This window comes from Parathielavia appendiculata (genome assembly GCF_033297405.1).
Source record: "Parathielavia appendiculata strain CBS 731.68 unplaced genomic scaffold N657scaffold_8, whole genome shotgun sequence".
NCBI classification, from domain to species: Eukaryota; Fungi; Ascomycota; class Sordariomycetes; order Sordariales; family Chaetomiaceae; genus Parathielavia; species Parathielavia appendiculata.
This window is the reverse complement of record NW_026944227.1, coordinates 872,377-890,308: the sequence shown is the minus strand read 5'-3', so window position 1 is coordinate 890,308 and position 17,932 is coordinate 872,377. Positions and strand designations below refer to the sequence as shown.

General features: G+C 56.6%; 6 protein-coding genes and 1 non-coding gene across 7 annotated transcripts; 5 read left to right on the top strand and 2 right to left on the bottom strand.

The window, feature by feature from the left end:
• Positions 1-92: 92 nt before the first annotated feature.
• N657DRAFT_646588 (Undecaprenyl diphosphate synthase) lies at positions 93-1,849 on the bottom strand. Its single transcript, XM_062793148.1, has 3 exons — positions 1,361-1,849; positions 1,025-1,284; positions 93-968 (listed from the first exon to the last, which is right to left on the bottom strand). The coding sequence occupies exons 1-3, from the start codon at positions 1,580-1,582 to the stop codon at positions 362-364; spliced, it is 1,089 nt and encodes a 362-aa protein (XP_062646608.1). The 5' UTR covers positions 1,583-1,849; the 3' UTR covers positions 93-361.
• A 116-nt stretch (positions 1,850-1,965) lies between these two features.
• On the top strand, positions 1,966-3,564 carry N657DRAFT_646586 (uncharacterized protein). The gene is made up of 2 exons (XM_062793147.1): positions 1,966-2,545; positions 2,607-3,564. The coding sequence occupies exons 1-2, from the start codon at positions 2,291-2,293 to the stop codon at positions 3,180-3,182; spliced, it is 831 nt and encodes a 276-aa protein (XP_062646607.1). The 5' UTR covers positions 1,966-2,290; the 3' UTR covers positions 3,183-3,564.
• Positions 3,565-4,249: 685 nt separating this feature from the next.
• N657DRAFT_656902 (uncharacterized protein) lies at positions 4,250-7,432 on the top strand (the record flags this gene model as incomplete). Its single annotated transcript, XM_062794750.1, has 3 exons — positions 4,250-4,447; positions 4,522-7,248; positions 7,322-7,432. 3 exons carry the CDS (start codon positions 4,250-4,252, stop codon positions 7,430-7,432), a joined length of 3,036 nt encoding a protein of 1,011 aa, XP_062646606.1.
• Positions 7,433-7,939: 507 nt separating this feature from the next.
• On the bottom strand, positions 7,940-11,661 carry N657DRAFT_646584 (uncharacterized protein). Its single transcript, XM_062793146.1, has 5 exons — positions 11,132-11,661; positions 10,961-11,058; positions 9,465-10,596; positions 8,739-9,408; positions 7,940-8,680 (listed from the first exon to the last, which is right to left on the bottom strand). The coding sequence occupies exons 1-5, from the start codon at positions 11,282-11,284 to the stop codon at positions 8,133-8,135; spliced, it is 2,601 nt and encodes an 866-aa protein (XP_062646605.1). The 5' UTR covers positions 11,285-11,661; the 3' UTR covers positions 7,940-8,132.
• A 523-nt stretch (positions 11,662-12,184) lies between these two features.
• N657DRAFT_481452 (uncharacterized protein) lies at positions 12,185-14,470 on the top strand. Its single transcript, XM_062787573.1, has 2 exons — positions 12,185-13,574; positions 13,631-14,470. Exons 1-2 carry the CDS (start codon positions 12,266-12,268, stop codon positions 14,272-14,274), a joined length of 1,953 nt encoding a protein of 650 aa, XP_062646604.1. The 5' UTR covers positions 12,185-12,265; the 3' UTR covers positions 14,275-14,470.
• N657DRAFT_481463 (uncharacterized protein) lies at positions 14,437-15,035 on the top strand. The gene has a single exon (XM_062787574.1). It carries the CDS (start codon positions 14,667-14,669, stop codon positions 14,967-14,969), a length of 303 nt encoding a protein of 100 aa, XP_062646603.1. The 5' UTR covers positions 14,437-14,666; the 3' UTR covers positions 14,970-15,035.
• Positions 15,036-15,518: 483 nt separating this feature from the next.
• Positions 15,519-15,589, top strand: N657DRAFT_t96. Its single transcript has one exon. It is a non-coding gene; the product is annotated as a tRNA-Gly (tRNA).
• The last annotated feature ends 2,343 nt before the right edge of the window (positions 15,590-17,932 follow it).

Below are 17,932 nucleotides of genomic sequence, written 5' to 3'. Positions count from 1 at the left end.
TAATGTGGAGCCACAGTCCACAGAGTGCTCTGATACGTCACAGCTCGTTGGAGCACCTTAGATAAGATAAGGCGAAGCGGGAGCACATGCAAGTCACCGCGTCTTTCCATTGAGGGAGAAGCTATTCGACGCCGGGCAAAAAACCAGTGTTGTTGACAGAAGTGCACTCGTTGATACGATAGATAACTCTTTCTTGACATAATTGTCTTCAAACAGACGTCCCTGCCCAAGATGCCGGTATGCTGATATGAAATGCCGGTCTCTTTCGCTGCCAGAACGCCATGTCTCGGCCAAAACGTTTGATCCTGGTCTTAAATCATTCGCCTGCGTCTTCGAACCAAAACAACTCTCGTTTACACTATCACGCCTGCTTCACCCGCTTGCGCGGCGTCTCGTCTCTCGCCTTCTGCTTCTGCCTCCACTGCCACTCGACTAGCACGGGCAGAAAGTTCCAAAGGTCAAACTCGGGCCAGAAGCACTTGAGGAAGAAGATGTGGGTGTCCTGGTGGCATTGCCACAGCATGAAGTCGCTCAGTCTCTCCACGCCACTGGTCCGTACGAAGATGTCGAGCGGCGGGCAGCCTGCCGTGTACAAGTGCTTCTCGATGGTGTCCGAGGTGATGGTCTCCACGTTAGGGTATATGGCCACCGTTTCCTCCTGGTCGCCACCGTTCTTGACGGCTGTCGAGTCGGAGTGTAGCGTCGTCGCGGTCGACACGGCGTCGTCTTGGTCGTCCGAGTGCAACAAGGACGGGGAGGATGACGGGGAGGGTGAGGGCGATTCGCTGATGGACTCGAGCGGGTTTGAACTACCCCCTTGCTTGGATAGGATCTTTTGCGTTATCCTGTTCTGGGAGAAAGGGGTGCTGTGCGGTCGCGGAGTGGTCGAGTACACCTCCACCGTCGTTCGTATCGCGGTCGTCATTTCTTCCCTAGACGTGTAAGGGAAGCAGATGTTGAGAACGCACCTGGGCACATCCGTCAGCTCGGCCACGTACCATGAGGTGTGCAAGATACTACCTACTCCGTATTGTCCTGCGTTGTGGCAACCGCTCGCTCCACAACCTCCAAGACATCTGGTGGGATAAGATCAAGGCGCCCCAGCACCCTCACACTCGCGCCATATCGGTCCAGCAGCTCCCCATGCTGTATGAGCTGTTCGAGCTTGACTTTGGCGAGCTGCATAAGCCCGTCGACCTCGTACTTGGGCCGGTGGAAGTTCTCGAGACTGAAAGCGTAGACCGTCACGACCTTGACACCGCACCTGTAGCACACCTCTAAAACCTGGACAATTCGGTTAGCTATGCACATCATGGGAGTGTAGGGGCAGCCGAGGTAAGGGACATGTCAAGGAACTTACCCGAGCCAGAGCTTCAAAGCCCAGAGAATGGCCCTCGATGGTCTCAATCTTGTGACTTCGCGCGTACCGCCGGTTCCCGTCCATCTCAAAGGCTACATGTCGAGGGATTGGGCCTTGGGAGAGCGCTCCGATAAGAGCCGATCGGAGGCGTTGAAGGGCCCATTCCGCGGGGGGCGAGCTGAGAAACCAGCTGCGGATTCGGGAGAGGTATAAGTCGGACATCTTGGCGACGTGTGCGTGGCGAGTATTCGAAGCTTTGACGGCAGTGGGCCGAGGGCGGTGCATATACAAACTCGAAACAGCAACGACAAGTTATCAAACGTGTATGGTCGTCAGAGTATAATCGCCATCCTGAATCGCTGGTGTTGAAAATGAGTGGGCTCGGGTTGAGGGGCTGTCAAACTGGTCAGCCAAGGGAGACGCAGCTTTGTGACCTGGTCTGCGAAGCCTGTCCTGTCCCGTAAGTTGCGTGTCCCAGGTCGTGCGCCTCGAAAAGGAGTGGAGAGAGCTTTCCCGTCCAGGCAGGCTACCTTAATTAGTTAGACCCACCGGTGTCATCAGGGCCCACAGCACTTGGGTGGGTCTTTCTTGTCTCAGGAACGACATGGAAATGTGGCATGTGCACTGCACCACTTCCAGCTTTCATCTTGTCATCCAACATCGTTCGCTTGGATGTGGCATGCTTTTGATGTCGTTCCAAGCTACAGGCTTCAATTCTTCCAGCCTTGCAATAAGCAATCCTCATCCAGATTTGTCCTTTTTCAGTCTCTTTTTTTGGATAAAGCCGCCAATGTGCGAGCTTCTGGCTTAAAGGTTGATTTGGGCTCGACGGACACAATCATCGACATCACCCCTGATTCCCCGTCATCCCACCATTTCCCAGCCGGACAATGTTGAGGTAACACTGCCCGGGAGAGACAACGCTCAGAGATGTCGCTTGCAAGCACACCTGTGACACGCAGCCTAGTGCTGGGAACGGTTGGGCTTTCGATTGCAGCCAGCCTTTTCGACATCAAGCACTATTTCTACATCTCGGTCGACACCCACCTCCTGCAGTACCGCCAGACATGGCGTGCCCTGATATGGCAGCTGTGCTATACCAACTCATCTGAGGTGCTTTTTGCAGCTATGACACTGTACAGCCTACGTGTGGTTGAGCAGCACTGGGGGTCCCGGAAGTTTGCCGTACGTGCCTCAACTCTTTGCAAGGGGGGAGTGCAGCTGAGTGGTGCTAACATTGAGGTAGTCATTTGTCCTTGTGTCTGGGCTGCTCACATCTCTTATCACGCCAGTCCTGCTGACGGTTATTCTCCGGCCGCTCAGCTGGGGACTCTTTGACTTCCTGCCGGCTGGCCCGACTCCCATAATCTTTGCCATCCTGGCCCAGTATCATGCCATGGTACCGCACATCTACCAGTACAAAATCGTTCTCTCCACGGGCGCCCCGACCGGCAGTGACCAGGACGACGTTCCCGCATTGATATTCTCGGACAAGTCGACCAAGTATCTCATGGCGCTTCAACTGGCACTGTTCCAATGGCCGGGCTCGCTCCTCGGGGCTGGGATCGGGTGGCTTGTGGGATACGCCTGGCGCAGCGAACTGCTGCCGGGCGCGCTAACTAGATGGCGGGTGCCGGGGTGGGTAGTGGGATTGCGAGCTCAGACAGGCAGCGACAGGCTCGAGGGGATGAGGAGGAGACTCGAGAGTGAGGGCGCATCGACAGGGGCTGCGTCGGGGGCCCAACAACAGGCCGGAAGCGACGGCAATAGACGGCGAACCATGGGGCAGCAGCTTCTGGATGAGGTCCGAGAGGCGTTTTAAGTGGAGTTGACCTAGGAACTGGGAGCACTCAATCTGGCTTTATGGAGGCTGTACCGGTTTGAGTGCAATACACATCCTTTTGAGAATATGTCCCAAACGACACTACAACTGCAAGGACATCCTACCTAACTCGGATCAGGACAGAGAATCAGGGTCTCTTCTCCCAAGTGCAACATGTAAGTCAATGGAGCCGTTAGTCTGGAACTCGACGGCCTGCACAACGACAACTCATGCAAACAGGACGAATTGCAACTCTCGGATGGCAATCACAATAATCCCAATTCGGCTCTGATTAGGTACCAGCAGATAGCCCAGCCGCATCAAGGCTTGCCACCGCCGCATCATGCACCGTCAAGATAAACCGACCATGGGCTAAAAATACAACCCAGTCAGCACTGGCAGCACTGGAAGCTGCTTCTGTTTCGAGTCGCCCCATTGGTCGGTGCCGCACTCCCAGCGCCCTGGGTCGGCGTGGGCCCTGTCATGCTCACGGCCCCACCTCCTAACACGATCTCGATGTTGGGGCTGGTGTCACTGCGTCGTCGGATTTCTGTTGCGCCTTGGTTACTCTATTTTGCGGACATTATACAAGAGAACTCACCTCTAGCAAACAAAAACCAAGCTTTGCCCCGATCGTCCCAGGCCCTCAGCTTATCTGCTCTCACGACGGAAACGCAAACCTGGATGTTTCCCATAAATCGCAAGTTCACATGCGCCAAGTCACGGTGGACTCAACTTTCTTTAGGGGACCAAGACCCACTTTCGCGCTGCATCTCCTTTGATCTTCATGTTGCGCCCTTGATTTCTTCGCTCCTGACTTTCAAATCGATCAATTTTCTTACCCCACCTATATCTTGCCCAACCGGTCCACACGCACACGCCTACTATTTCAGCACCTGGCCTGTCATCTCGCATGATTCTGTAGTTGGAAACCTCTAAGGGGGCTGAAAGAAATAGGTGCAAAGGGAGAATACGAAGCGCGATCTCCTGTATTGGAGGTCTTGTTCTCCGATGCGACCTTGAGACAACGGTCTTGGCCTGGCGGTTTACACATCCATACACACACGATGAACGTCGTCGAGACCGGGAGAGGCAATTCGGCTGGTGGACGGGTAGGACAAAGTGGGCATGATTCTGCTTCCCCAGGCATGTTGCCTCTGCCCGGGATGTCGCCCGCCGTATTGCCAACGGGAAAGGGACTGGTGGAGGGCTATCGAAAGGACATCCTCAGCGGCTTTGAAAAAAAGAAGCCCCGATACAATCCTGTACGGGTTCTGAAATCTTCTGTTTCATCCATCACCCCTATATCCTGTTATCTGACTCGAGACTGGCCACACAGCTGAACGAGAACCGTCCGCACAGCTCCGCCCTCGTCGATCTGAAGGACCCGATCCAGGTGCATCTGCTGACTGAAACCGCCCTCTCCGACAGCAAAGCCTTCGAGATCCTGTCACCGGAGGAGGTGGATGATCTCAAGAAGCAGATCCATTCTCTGTCGATGCGCGTCGAGCAAGCCCGCGCGAATCTTGTGATACAGTCCAAATACCACGATGCTGCCGTATCCATGGCTCGGCTATACTCGCCCGCAAAAGCTGAAGGCAAGAGAAGGAGCTTGTTGGGCAACCGCATGAGCGACTCCGCCAAAGAGGCTGAGATGGAGAAGCTGGCGAGCGAGCGGCGCTGCGAGGAGATTGCCGCAGAATTATTTTCGCTCGAGAAGCGTCTCATGGAGCCTCAGCGGCGGCTACTCGAGCACACTGCCGGCATCCTGCAGATGACGCACCGCGCCTCGGCCAAGAATTCGGGACAGATACCGGTTGGATTTACGATGAATGGCATTCCTGGCAGCCCCGAGAGCCTCTACACATACACCCACACGCGCAACAGCATGGATATTTCCAGCGAGGAGCTCGAGTTTGACAGGAGCCTCTACTTGCCGCTCGATCAGCCAGGCGGCCCGGCTGCACGGCCTCGCAAAAACACCATCGAGATACCGATGAAGTCGCCCATTCGGGAGCAGAATGCTCAACTACGGGAATTGCGCGAGGAGGTGGAGAAGGTGAAAGAGGAGAACGAGCGCATTCTGGAAGAGAACATCCAGCTGAAGGCGGCCGAGCGGCAGTTGCAGGACGAGCTCGCCCGGCTCACAGCATCCGAGGAGTGGCTCAGAGAGGAGGTGTCGCAACTTCAATCCAGAGAGCAGCAGCTTATGGACGAGCACGCGAGGGCTGTGGAAGAACATGCGCGCATCAAGGGCGAGACATCACGGATGCTGGACGAGACCAGCCGGTTCAAGGATGCTGACGCACGGCTCCGGGCCATCGAGGAACAGATGACTTCCGAAACCGAAGCGCTTCGCATACAAAGCGCCGGGCACCTCAAGGCCATCGCAGAGACGGAGGCGAGGTTGGAGGGTTTGAACCGAAAGCTTCGCGATTTGATTGTGGCCTTCAGCCCGGAAAAGAATGGCGAGTTCGACCGTCCGGGAGCTGCTGCTGGCTCGGGCGAGACGCTGGAAAGCCAGCTGGCGTACATGGAAAGTGGCTTAAGTGCGGCGCTCGAGGAATTAGAGTCGTCCTCGGCTGGGGCATCAGCAATTGCATCCTCTCTTAGCCAGGCGGAGGCGTCGCTCGACCAAGCCAGTGCGCGTATCCAAGCGCTCGCAAGTCAAGTCCACGCGGTTTTGGAACAGACGGACTCTAGCCTACCGCCACCCCCTGGAGACGAGTTGGATGAGCAGCTTGATTACATGGAGGGCGCTTTTGAAGCCGTGGTCTCTGAGCTCTCAGGGGCACTGCAGGCGTCTTCATCTGCTTCAGCCACTAAACAGAACATTGACCAGGTTGATGCCGTCCTCATGGGCTTGTGGGATATTATCCAGACGGGCGAAGCCGAAATTGAGCAGAAGAGAGCAGAGCGCCGGCAGAACCGCTCCATGGGCCAAGGCGGGGATGACGATGACGATCTGTCAAGTAACGAGCTTGAGAGCTACATCAACGAGCCATACTCCCTACCAGCCTTCTCGGCCAAGGTCCAATGGCTGTACGCGCAAGCAACAAGCCTGCGGGAACAGAAATACATCCTGCAACGCCAAATCAAACAACAACGCGAACTCAACAACCGCAGCGAGTCAGAAAAAGACCGCGAACTCCAAGTTAAATCCGATGAACTCGAACAGACCCAGCACCTCCTCGACGAGGCCGAGCGCGCCACCAGCGAAGCTCAAGCCCAGCTCCGACAGGTCCTCGCCGACATGGACACGCTCCAAAAGACCACGGCCGCCAACGAGGCCGCCTCGGCCTCCTCCTCCAGAGCCGTGCAGGACCAGCTCAAGGACCGCACCGCCCGCATCGCCGCCCTTGAAGCCGACCTCGACGAAGCTCAGTCCCGCCTCGAAACCGCCGAAGCCTCCATCGCGGCGACCCAATCCGAACTCGAGGCCTCCAACGCCGCTCGCAAGCAGGCCGAAGCCGAACTCGCCTCCCTCCAGTCCCAGCTGGCGTCCGCGATCCAAGCCGCCGAGTCGGCCTCGGCAGAAGTGGCCAAGCTGCAAGGCGATTTGAGGGCCAAGGACGACGAGCTCGACCGCATGAACATGATGGTCGTCGAGCTGAAAACCGAGGTGGCCGTCACCAAGGCTGAGCTGGACGGCGCGTACGGGTCGCGCAAGCAGCGCGCTGCGGAGGCCGCTGCGCTGAGCAGCTCGGCGCAGTCGGAGGAGCTGAACCAGACTATTGTGAGGCTAAGGGCGGAGCTGGAGAATGCCCTGAGGGATTTGGAGGAGATTACGCGGGAGTCGATTGCTGCGGAGAGGGAGAGGGTGGAGATTGAGGGACGGCTGGATCAGGTCGTTGCCGCCAAGGCTGAGTTGGAGGCTGAGGTGAGTGGGTTGAGGGAAAGGTTGGAGAAGGTGCAGGAGGAGTTGGATACGGAGAGGTTGAAGCCGCCGACTGTGGGTGCGGGTGGTGCTGGGGCTGGTGCGGGGAGGGCCGGGGCGAATGTGATGGCTGAGCAGTTCAGGGGAGTAATGAAGGAGGAGAGGAAGAAGTTCCAGGAGGAGATGAGGGTGAGTTCATCTCTTTCTTGTCCATTACTTTGTTGATATAGCGGGGAATGGCATGCTAACACGCTTTTTACAGGAGGAGCAGATGAAACGGAGGAGGGTGGAGGAGGAATTGAGGACGCTGAAGAAAGCGCAGGGCAACATGGCGTCAACGGCGACGACTAGGGCTGCGCTGAATCCCGGGTGACGGAAGTGGACCGACTGACTAGAGGTTGAGTCGGCGAGTCAGGAAGGATTGTATTCCTGATGCGTTGGCCTTACCTTTCAGTCTTTGGGGTGATCCTTTTCCGATATCATGGCATACCATGACGTTGTGGGCGTGGGTATAAATTTCTGTCGTTTCATTGCTCCTTGTTTCGCCTCTCGACTGTCTACTCGATCGGTTATTATACCCTCGACTGGATTGGCGATTTTTTGGGAGATTTCCTTTCGAAAGGGAAATGGTGTGTTTCACACGGTGTCTTCGATTTACTACCTTTAGCTGGCGTATGCATCGGGAGGGAAACTAAAACATATGGATACCTTGTTGAACTGATCATGTCTTGGTTCCTCAAACGTATATGCTCAGTTTCGACTTGTCCAACGCATTGAAAGCGGTCAGCCTCACAGCAACCTGTGGCTGCCATTTGTGATTCTTAGAAGGGTGTGCCTCACTATTAAGATCCTGTACTTGGAATCATCACTCTAGCGGCAAGACATGCCTTGTAATTGCTTAATGGACCAACTACCGGCCGAAATAGATCGAAATAAGAAGAAATAGAGATACAGCCAAAGGTGTAGTCAGATAGCCTCAAACGACAGAAGCGCCGTTGCGCTCTCGACCCCCTCATCCCTCCCCTCCTCGCCACCAACCCCCATCCAAGCAAAAGGCGACAAGTGACTTCCCTTTACCCCCAGAGCGGCGCAGTAACCTCGACGGCCCTCTCCACCACAGCCCGCACCCGGTCCGCAAACACCTTGTTCCCGCACTCGACCTCGAGGCCCTCCAGCCACACGCTCGCCTCCATCTTGTCGACCTTGATGCGCACCCCGGGCACGGGGATGCCCAACTTGTGAAGACGCGCCAGCTCGGCTTGCTGCTGGCGCTCGCGTTCCTCCCGTTCCCGGTGTTCCTGCTGGTGTTGTCGTGACTCTTGCTGTTGCTCGTCCTCGGACACGTCCATCGATGCGCCGCCGTCAGCGTCGGAGGATGGGGTTGGCGATGGTTTGGATTTGAGGAGGAGGGGTTGCGAGGGGGAAGTAGTGGGTGTGGGGAGTTTGAGTTCGGCGATCGGCGAGACGTTGTCTGCGCCGAACTGGGCCTCGAGGAACATCATGAGGCGCTCCAGGCGTTCGGATGGGGAGAGATTGGCGTGGAGATTACGGCGGGGGAGGGTGACGATGCTGGAGGTGGCGTCGGAGTGGGCGTGGCTGTGGGTGTGTCTGCTTGCCGAGCCTGGTGGATATTAGTTATCAGTGGTAGGGTTGGGGAAGGTGTCGAAGGAGAGGCTTACGCTTCACGGCAGCGGGACTGCTTTCGATTCCGAGAAGAACAGCCATGACGGCATCGGCGATGCCGTCGTTGAGCATGTTACCCTCCCACTCAAGCTCAACCTCGCCGCTGGCGCGGTAGCGGACCGTAACGCAGCCCATGACCAGGTAGGCGGCGACGACCTCATCAATGAGGAACTCCTCGTCCGCGGCTTCCTCCATCTTGACGTCACCGTTGCTCTTATCTTCAACATTCGTGCCATCTTTGTGCCGTGGCCTGGCTTCGGGCAGCTCCTCGATGCTGCCAAAGGTACCTTCGAGGCCCCACTTGATCAGGTCGATGCCAGCGGCGCTCAGCTTGAGGCGTTGCTTGCAGGCGATGGTGGTTGTTGTCAAGCCAGCGTACTCGCGCAGGTCCTCGGGCGCCATCAAAGACATTTTGAAGTCACTTTGGACGAGCACGCCCGTGATGAGTTGGGGCTCCTGCGAGCCGTCGTTGGGCGTCTTCAGGGGCTGCGGGATCGACGCGAGCTTACCGACGACCTTGGCTGTCTTGTCTGTCCTGAAGGGAATGCGAAGCTCCTCGCAGTTTCGAGGGCTGAACACCTTCACTTTGTTCGTCTTATTCGCGTTCAGTGATAGCAGTTTAGATTTGAGGCGCATCATGTTGTGTACCTCGCCGTGGACCAGAATCTTGTCCTGTTAGCTGAATTTGAACCACACCTAGACCCGGGGCAGGAAGAACTTACCACCACGGGAGCATTAACTCCCTCAATGAACTCTCTGTTCTCAGTGCCGTCGACGTGAGCAGCAAACGAGTACTCTTGGACGGTGCAGCGACGAGGAATCATGACCTTTTCGGCATCCCCGCCAGGGGCCCGCCTCCCTCCAGCCGAACTCCTCGTCATGACAGCCTGGATCTGCTCAGGCTCCTGCATAATTTGCTTGGCCATGGTGCCCTCGACACTGTAGCCCGTGATGATGACGCCATTCTTCTCGCTCGGCGCCCACCTCTCGAGCAGCTCTCGGCTCACGCCGTTCTGCAGCATACCCGGACTGGCCAGCATGACGCAGCCTCCCACGTCCTCGAAGCGGTCCAGGCTCTTGAGCGAGCGGATGAACTTGAAATCCCAGGGCCCACCCTTGCCCGCACCGTCACCGGAGGCCTCAGCCTCGGCCATGCGCTCACGGAAGAGCCGCTTGATGTTGTCGTTCATGGCGCCGACGTATGTCTGGTAGACCAGCATGCATTTGCGGGCAAGGTTGCTGGCGTAGTAGATGGGGTATTTCTGGTACTCCTTGTGCTTTGCCCAGTACTCGTCGAGAATCAGGAGCAGCTCCTGGGCGCGACCGAGGGCAAAGACGGGCATGAGAACGCGGCCGCCGCGGTTGAGGATGCCGGTGATTGACTTCATCAGCGCCTGTTCTCTCTCTAGCCGAGGAACGTGCGAGGCGATGCCGTAGGTGGACTCGGTGATGAGCACGTCGATCTTGACGCCCTTTGGCACTTCGGCAGACACCAAATGGCGGTCCTGCTCCCGAGAGTAGTCGCCCGTGAAGAGAATATTGAGGCCTGCAATCTCAATCAGGAACATGGCGGCACCGAGGACATGGCCAGCTGGATAAGGGGTGATGCGGATTGACGAGATTGTGTGGGTAGTGTGGTAGTCGATGGCCTCGATCATGGGGAATGTGTTTAGGTGGTCCTGCTCAGTATAGACGAGTTGCGTTGTCGGGTTGGACGAAGTGTTGCCAACTCGTACGCTGTCCTGAATCAACCACTTGTAGATGGCCTTCGTGGGGTGCGTCATGAAGACACGGCCCCGGAAGTTGGTCTTGGCCAGCACATATGGTAATGATGCCGCATGGTCGATATGGAAACTGGTCCCCGTCAGTCAGGACATGGCTCGAGGACGGAAGCGGGAGAACGGGCGTGGACCGGGGGCTGTGCTTCACACAGGGGCATGCAGGATCGAGGGGCTCAGGCGAGGAGCAGCGGCGGGCAATGGGCGACAAGATATTGTATTTCTGATATCTCTGAATACACAACAAGAGGGTACGATTGGTACATGCTGCGGAGCGTCAAGGAGCCCAGGTCCTGCTGTGGCAGCCGTGACAAACGACAACTCAGCAGTCCAATTTTCTTGGTGAACCCGTCTCTCCCATGGTCGTGCCTCGTTGCTCCAAGCCAACGCCGCAAGACTCGTGCCAGATAGGTAGCATGGAGGTCACACAGGATACTTACTGACTAATGAGAAGCACATCGACCGTGCTTAGGTCGAAATCGTCAAAGAACGGAAGCGCAGCTAGACCATCGTAAGCCGGATGTTGGCCCGCATCAAGCTGTAGAAGAGATCATCCATGTCAGCGGGAATTGTTGTGTGTATTGACGGGTGTCAGTGTGATGGCAACGCACCATGACTGTCTTTCCCTTGTACTGGATGATGTGACAAGACCGGCCGACCTCATTGCCGCCGCCCAGACAGAGAAACATCAGCTCATCCGCCGGGTCGACAGGCTCCTCTGGCTCGGCGGATGCCATGGCAGATGCCTTCCGCTTGGAAGCCATCGTGTGTGGCGGTTATCCCGGCGTTGGCGGGTCAGACAGTCTATCTGCGAAAATCCAACCGACCCCGACAAGTCATCAATCCAGGATCCGCGAGGTTTTCGTGATGTAACTCGATAACTGGCACAGCCGGCTTGACGATGCAAGTTGTCAGCGATTTGTTCTGCGAACGGATGGTCGAAATCGTAGTCGACAATTGACATCCCACAATGGGGGACTGCAGATGGGTTTCGCTATCCAGAGAGCGCTGTGGCTATTCAGAGTGCAAAGTGAATAATAATAATAGCACGGCCAGCAGGCGATGGGGTAGGTTGAATCGAGGCCAAACAAATCCAGGCTGATGTTGCAGCTCTGCGAACTCCTTCCTTTTTATTTTGCAAGTTCCTGCAACACGCTCGTAAGTTCGAGTCGGATGAAGCGCGCCTAGCCAAGAAATAGCGAAGAGCCCCACATCGGAGAAACGCTCCGGGCAGCGTTCCACGTGACCAGTTTGAACGCGACGGACTCTGAAGCCAGGCGGTTCTTTCTGATTTTGAACCCGACCGCAGCAAACGAGGCAGTGACGATTTACACAGCGCCTGCCCTCTCAACCTCATCGATATTGCCGATCCCGCAACGAGAGCTAGACCGCGATTTCACGAAAAGACTGCAGAGTCCATATTTGCCGACCAGAGAAGGGAAACACGTCGGATGGGCTGCCGAGAGGGAGGTTCCCGCCGGCAACGCAGGGTCGCCTGCGCGCGTCTGATAATTTGAGCGAGAGGAAGGAGGGCGACAAGGCGAGAGAGGGGAACGACAAAGTTCTCCAGAGTTCAGGTGCGCCACTTCGGATTCTGGCCTGCGCAAATCAAAATTCAATCGCGCACACCTTTCTAACAGTTTCCGCCAGCTCCGAGCAAAGGACAAACTTCGTCTTCTTGGTACATTGCTTCAGCCAACCCACCTCCTGCGGAAGTTGCAAGATCAGATCGCGCGTTCCCTACGATGGCGCAACCACAGTCGCAGGTGCCTCAGGCGCCTCCCCACCAGGTTCCCCATTTGCAGCAAATGTCACAGATGCAGATGCCCCAGATGCCCCAAATGCAGCAACGCGCTGCATACTCGCCGCCCCAGCATTCACCCTCCCCAGCGCCCGCGGGCACGCCTCAGCCGAACTATGCGGGCACGCCTCAGCCGAACTACGCGAGCACGCCTCAGCAGGGCTATGCGATGCCTCCGAACAAGCGGCCACGCACCTCGCCCACTCCACCGCCGCCGCCGGCTCAGTCGCCATACGTAGCTCCATCATACGCGGCGAGCCCCCAGATGCCTGCGACATCCGCCGCACCCCAACAATACCAGACCGCATATACAAATGGAAACTCGATGCAATCGCCTGCGCCAACACCGATGCTCTCACTCCCCGAGACCCGTCCTTCGTACCCTGCGTCACCGGCGCCCGGTCCGGCATCCGCAGCGACTCCTCCAAATTTGCAGCAATATACAACAGCAACCATGGCTCCCATTGGGCCCCCTCCTCCTCCTCCTCCGGCGCCTGGCACAATGGGGCCTCCTTCCAAACCACCCGCGAAGGAAATTGAGTACGATGTTGCCGACTCGCTGGCTGGCACGGGCATCGACCTTCGTGCCGAGGAGCAGTATCTAGCCGAGTTCTACGCCGGCTCATTCACTCAGGAGGCGAGGACGGGCATTCCAGCGAATACACCAGGGAACAAGGGCTCGTTCTATGGCGCTGGAATGGCAAACCAGCCCGGCGAAGCCATCACTACTCTCAGCCAGGAGGCTTACGAGGCCGAGGCGGCTCAGAGAGCGTGGGACGAAGCCGCTCACAGGCTAGCCGTTACGCGCAGCGTCGAGGTCGCCAATCCCTTCCTCATAATTGCAAACTTGCACCATCGCGTTGAGATAATCGCAAAGGAACACGGGTTGGGTCTGAACCTTGACCTGAAGAACGCATACCCCGCGGGAAAACTGAGGCCTCCGCAAGAACTTGCCCCGCCGAAGGTCACGGTAAGCACGAAACCCGGGCCCGATGGCGCCATGGTGACGACCACTGGTTCTTTCCTTCCCCACGACGCCTATCTCGTCGATCAGCTGGCCCTTATGTCCATCGCCACCAAGCATAGGTTGAGGGAGTTGGTTGAGGATGCCAACACGGTAGCCATCAACCGTCAGACGACGTCCCACGGGGTGATACCTGCAGAATGGGCCGACGTGGGTGTTCTTCTACCGACCGGTTTGGAAACCCTCCCGGATGAACCGGAAGGCGCTGCGGCCGCAAACCCACGCAAGCGTACGGTATCACCGGTCCTGTTTCGTTCGTTTGCGCTCGTTAACACGGTTCTACAGGCTCGTTCGATGCATACGCATCACAAAAGGGTGGTAAGCACGGGCCGAAGAACGTGATGGAGGCTGTTCGCGACACTGCGAGGATCGAGCGCGATATCGAGGAGGCAAGATTACGGAAGCGCCAGAAGCGCCTAAACCCAGAGCCGGCCCAGACCGGATCCCGCGCCGGATCCGTGGCCCCCGGCACGCCCGGCGCGGGAGCAGCCCCCGAGACCGAGACGGCGGCCAAGGCACCTTCGAAGAAGGAGCTCAAGAAGGGAGCCGCTGCCGCGAGGCTAGCCGAAGCATCCAGCACGGCCAGCACCAACCAGACTATTGGTCACCTCATGGGCGGTTTCGGTCGGAAAAAGAAGGAGTACTCGTGGATGAAGAAGTCGGGTAGCGGTCCCAGCACGCCGAGGGCTGCCGCGGGAGAAGCGTCGTCGGCTGCCGCAGGTGGCGGTACCAAGGCGCCGGAAAAGGAACACCTCACGTCGGATCCAAGATACCCCCGGCTCGGAACCTGGCGCGAGGACAAGGAAAGGGGCAAGAACATCCAGCTGAGGGATTGGATTGCGGCGCTTGAGATGGACGGCATCGAGGTTCGAGCTCTTCAAGAAGCCTACCTCAAGCTGGATTCATCGACTCCCAAGGACAGGAGCTAGGGCTTCCGGTTATGGATGGTCTTGCGTCCTGCATTTGAAATGAATGGGGAAGGCGCCGGCTAGCTCAACCGCTCCAGCAGAAAGTCTCCCTAGATTTGGTCTTCTGGTGGCTAGTTATTGAGAGCTGAGGACCGTTCGATACATTCGACAATACAGAAGGATACCTGTACATTCAGCACCTAGCCAGGAGCCATAACCGGCTACTCGATAGCGGGGCCCACGGAGAAGAAAGAAGCGCTCGACTTCTCCGCCATGGCACGGCATGGTTCAGACATAATGGAAGGGAGCGAGCCCAGCACGTGGCCGGGCAGGAGGGCTTCATAAAGTTATATTCCGTGGAAGGAAGGGAAGGCAAACGCAAGGAAGGGGGCTATGAAGGCCAGGAGGCGGAAATGAAACTCCCTTTTGATCATTCACCTGTTGTAATTCATCGATCCTCGATTTCGTTGGGTCATTGTCGACTCTTTCCATCAGCCAGGCGTTCTGATCAATGGGATTTGTTTATTGGGGGTTGGGTCTGGGCATCTGGGAACGAAAGGGCAAAGGGCAAAGCAAAGCCGCCAAGGAGTAGAGTGAGCCAAAGCCAAGGGGGTTGTTTTTTGCTTGCATTAGTACATACAGTACATCTTTGTTGCATCGGGTCGGATGTATGGTGGTTTTGCTGCGCGGAAAGGGGAAGTTCTGAGACCAGATAGACATGCATCACAGTCCAACCCGTCCTAAAACACTCATCTTGTCATTCATGCATTCGACTGCGGTGTCATCTGATAAGGTGATGAAGGGGATGATCAACCACACAAGGAAGTGTTGGGCTCTGGGAGGTCCGACTAGAGCAACCAGGCTGCGTTCGGGATGATGGCCTCAGTTGGTAGGTAGGGGCAACAGAACTCGGGCTGCTTACTATGACAGCCTGTTTCCGTTCGTAGCCTTTGGGCTGACAAGTGGTTTTGGTAGAGCATCTGTTTTGGTCTGATTATTTTGGATGTTTTGTTGCAGACTCGAATCCCCTTCTCAGCTCCCTCTCTGCTCCTCATCCTCGTCCCCTTTCCATTCCTCTCCTTGCGAGAGAACAGTAAACTTCATGCTGGGATGTATTGATTTGTACCAGAATGTGGTCTAAGAAACCAATACTCCATCGATTTGTCATCGAGCACGAGGAAGCTTGCTGGTCAGTGGCCGGATTTCAAGGCATTGCGCAAGGCTATAGGAAATACAACTGCGCTTCCTAATCAGGTAAAATCGCAGCGTCAGTGGTTTAGTGGTAAAATCCATCGTTGCCATCGATGGGCCCCGCGTTCGATTCGCGGCTGACGCATTTCTTTTGCCCAGGTTATCTTTTGGGAGATGCTCCCTAGGAGGAGGGGGGGAGGATATTGGCTTGGGATCACTGCTGGTGCACGGCGGTGTCACTTCTGGCCCCGTGGGGATGGGAATAACATTTGGGTGGCCGGACGTTGGAGCGAAGTCAAAGCTTCTGCCCGTTTGAGTAACCGGGAGTAACCGGGAAGACACCGTCGTCTAGCTCATCAACGCAGCCCCCAGGCCACAAGATAGATACACGGCTCACAAAGACTGCTCAGAAGATTTGGGCGGAGTGGAGGAGGACTGAGTCAAGCTCCGTGCCTGCTATCACATCCACATACACCTGCTACCGTACCAAGCCGGGCACCTCTGGCCTCAACTTACACGTACTGTAAATCCGCTTCCGGCAAGCCTGACGTCAAAGGAACTCGCCAAATGTCCACGCCTTTGTAACGTTGATATCCTCACTGTTCGGAACATTCAAATTTCACCAACCCACTGAAAGATCCCGCCAAACCCGGATACTTAATCGACCACTCTCACCAGCCGCGAAGTCTCAGAACCTCCTTGATAGTACCAAGCTATATAGGACGCTTGAACTGGACGAAGGATCTAGTTGTGTCGCCGGCGATCCGTCCGCCAGCTAGCCAGCCAGTCGGGCACCTTACCGGGCAGGGCCTGAAAGTGCGGTGTCCGAGCGCCGGTCGTCTCGGCGTATTCAAGAGGGCAACAAGCGCGATTTTTCTCTCACTCAGGCCCGTCCGTGTGCCTGTTTGTCATTCATTCTGGTTGCCGGGATTCATCCCTATCAGGGATGTGGTCTTTTCTCTTGTTGGTGGGTAACGTTACCATGGCTTGCGATTTGTTGTTGGTGGTGTTGGTGGTAGTGGGGTGATAATCAGCTCAGCCCAGCCAGATAACGGCAATCCATCGACACAACTTCGAAGGCAGTGACAGAGCCTCAGTCATCTGCCTGCCGCAGTGTTGGCTCCGTTGCGGTAGTTACAGAAGTAAAAGGCCCAGCCCCCGGCTCGCCGAGCCGGGTGCTGCTCGTCCTTAGTTTGTTGGTAGGGCCTCCTAGATTGGTGCATGTGTCAGGTGTGCCCAGGCAATGAGAAAAAGACATCCATGGCAGGGAAAAATAAAGTAAAAAAAATTTTCTGCACCGAGCAATGCCCGGCAGCATGACGGATTTGCTGCGCTGGCTGCAAAGACGGGATTCTTTGCCGGTCCCACGCGGCGCCGTTTGACGGTCAGAACGCCCCTGGGATACGACATTCCGGGGTAAATGAGGTGACACTCATCAGGTGAGGAAAGGTGAGAGATGAGTTATCGTTGGGGCGCGGCCAGGTACCGGTATGTAAGCCGTGCCCAAACAGAGAAGAGTATTGACCTGACCGGTGTGCCAATCCTTTTGGGTCCTTCCACGCAGGCTTCCAAAAGTGTTCCTCTCCCCCACAACGGGGTCGCTGCCGGTCTTGGTCCTGCCGCCTTCCTGTCCCCATGTCGAGCTCATCTCGTTCAGGTCGTGCACACCCGGAGGTGGGCATGAACGGAATGTACATATGTACAAGAACAATCCGGTACCGTACCGTCCGTCTGTCCGGATATTTCCCGTCATCGCTGTTCAGCTTGCGTAGCAAACATACAGGCAGCTTTCATTGCCCTACTGTGTACACGTGTACCTATGCGGTTCGCAGCACCTGCCCGCGGCGGGGACAGTTCCTCGATGCACGCGGCCTTCAGGAGCCACTTCTGTCCCCACCAGTCCCGAAGCCAAGCCAAGCTGCAGGCGTGGGTCAGTGGAGCTTCGGTCACCGAACGCCCGGGAGCGAGTGGACAGCCCTCCTGAAGGAGCCTAGCGGCATCGCCGCGTGATGTTCCGTTGGGTCTTCTGGAAATTTGGATCTGAGCGTTAGCGAGGCCAACAGTGGGCCTGCTCATTACCCAGCCTCCGTTTTTGCCAGGCCCGTGAACCCCTTTACGCCTCTTCTGCTCTCTTGCGTCGTTCCCCTTGCCCCAAGAAAACGGCCATGAACTACCTGTGTTATTCGCCCATCTTTACCTGAACCAGTAATGAAATGGCATATCTGTACGGAGGTGCCTAGGCCGGCCATCCGTGATCTTAGATGGCTTTTCAGGGTACGATCCGTCTCATGTTCGGACGGTCACAATATGAGAGACATGGCTTGCCCAGAGCGCACCTATCCAGCCGCTGTCGCCTTTTGATGCTGCTGAGACCATCCTGAGTCCGGCCGCAAAGCCAAACAGGCGGGCAATGATGCTTGAGACAAGTGAAAGATCTGGCCGCTTGGGGAGAAATGTTCTTGCATACCAACGCATCCCGTCACATGAT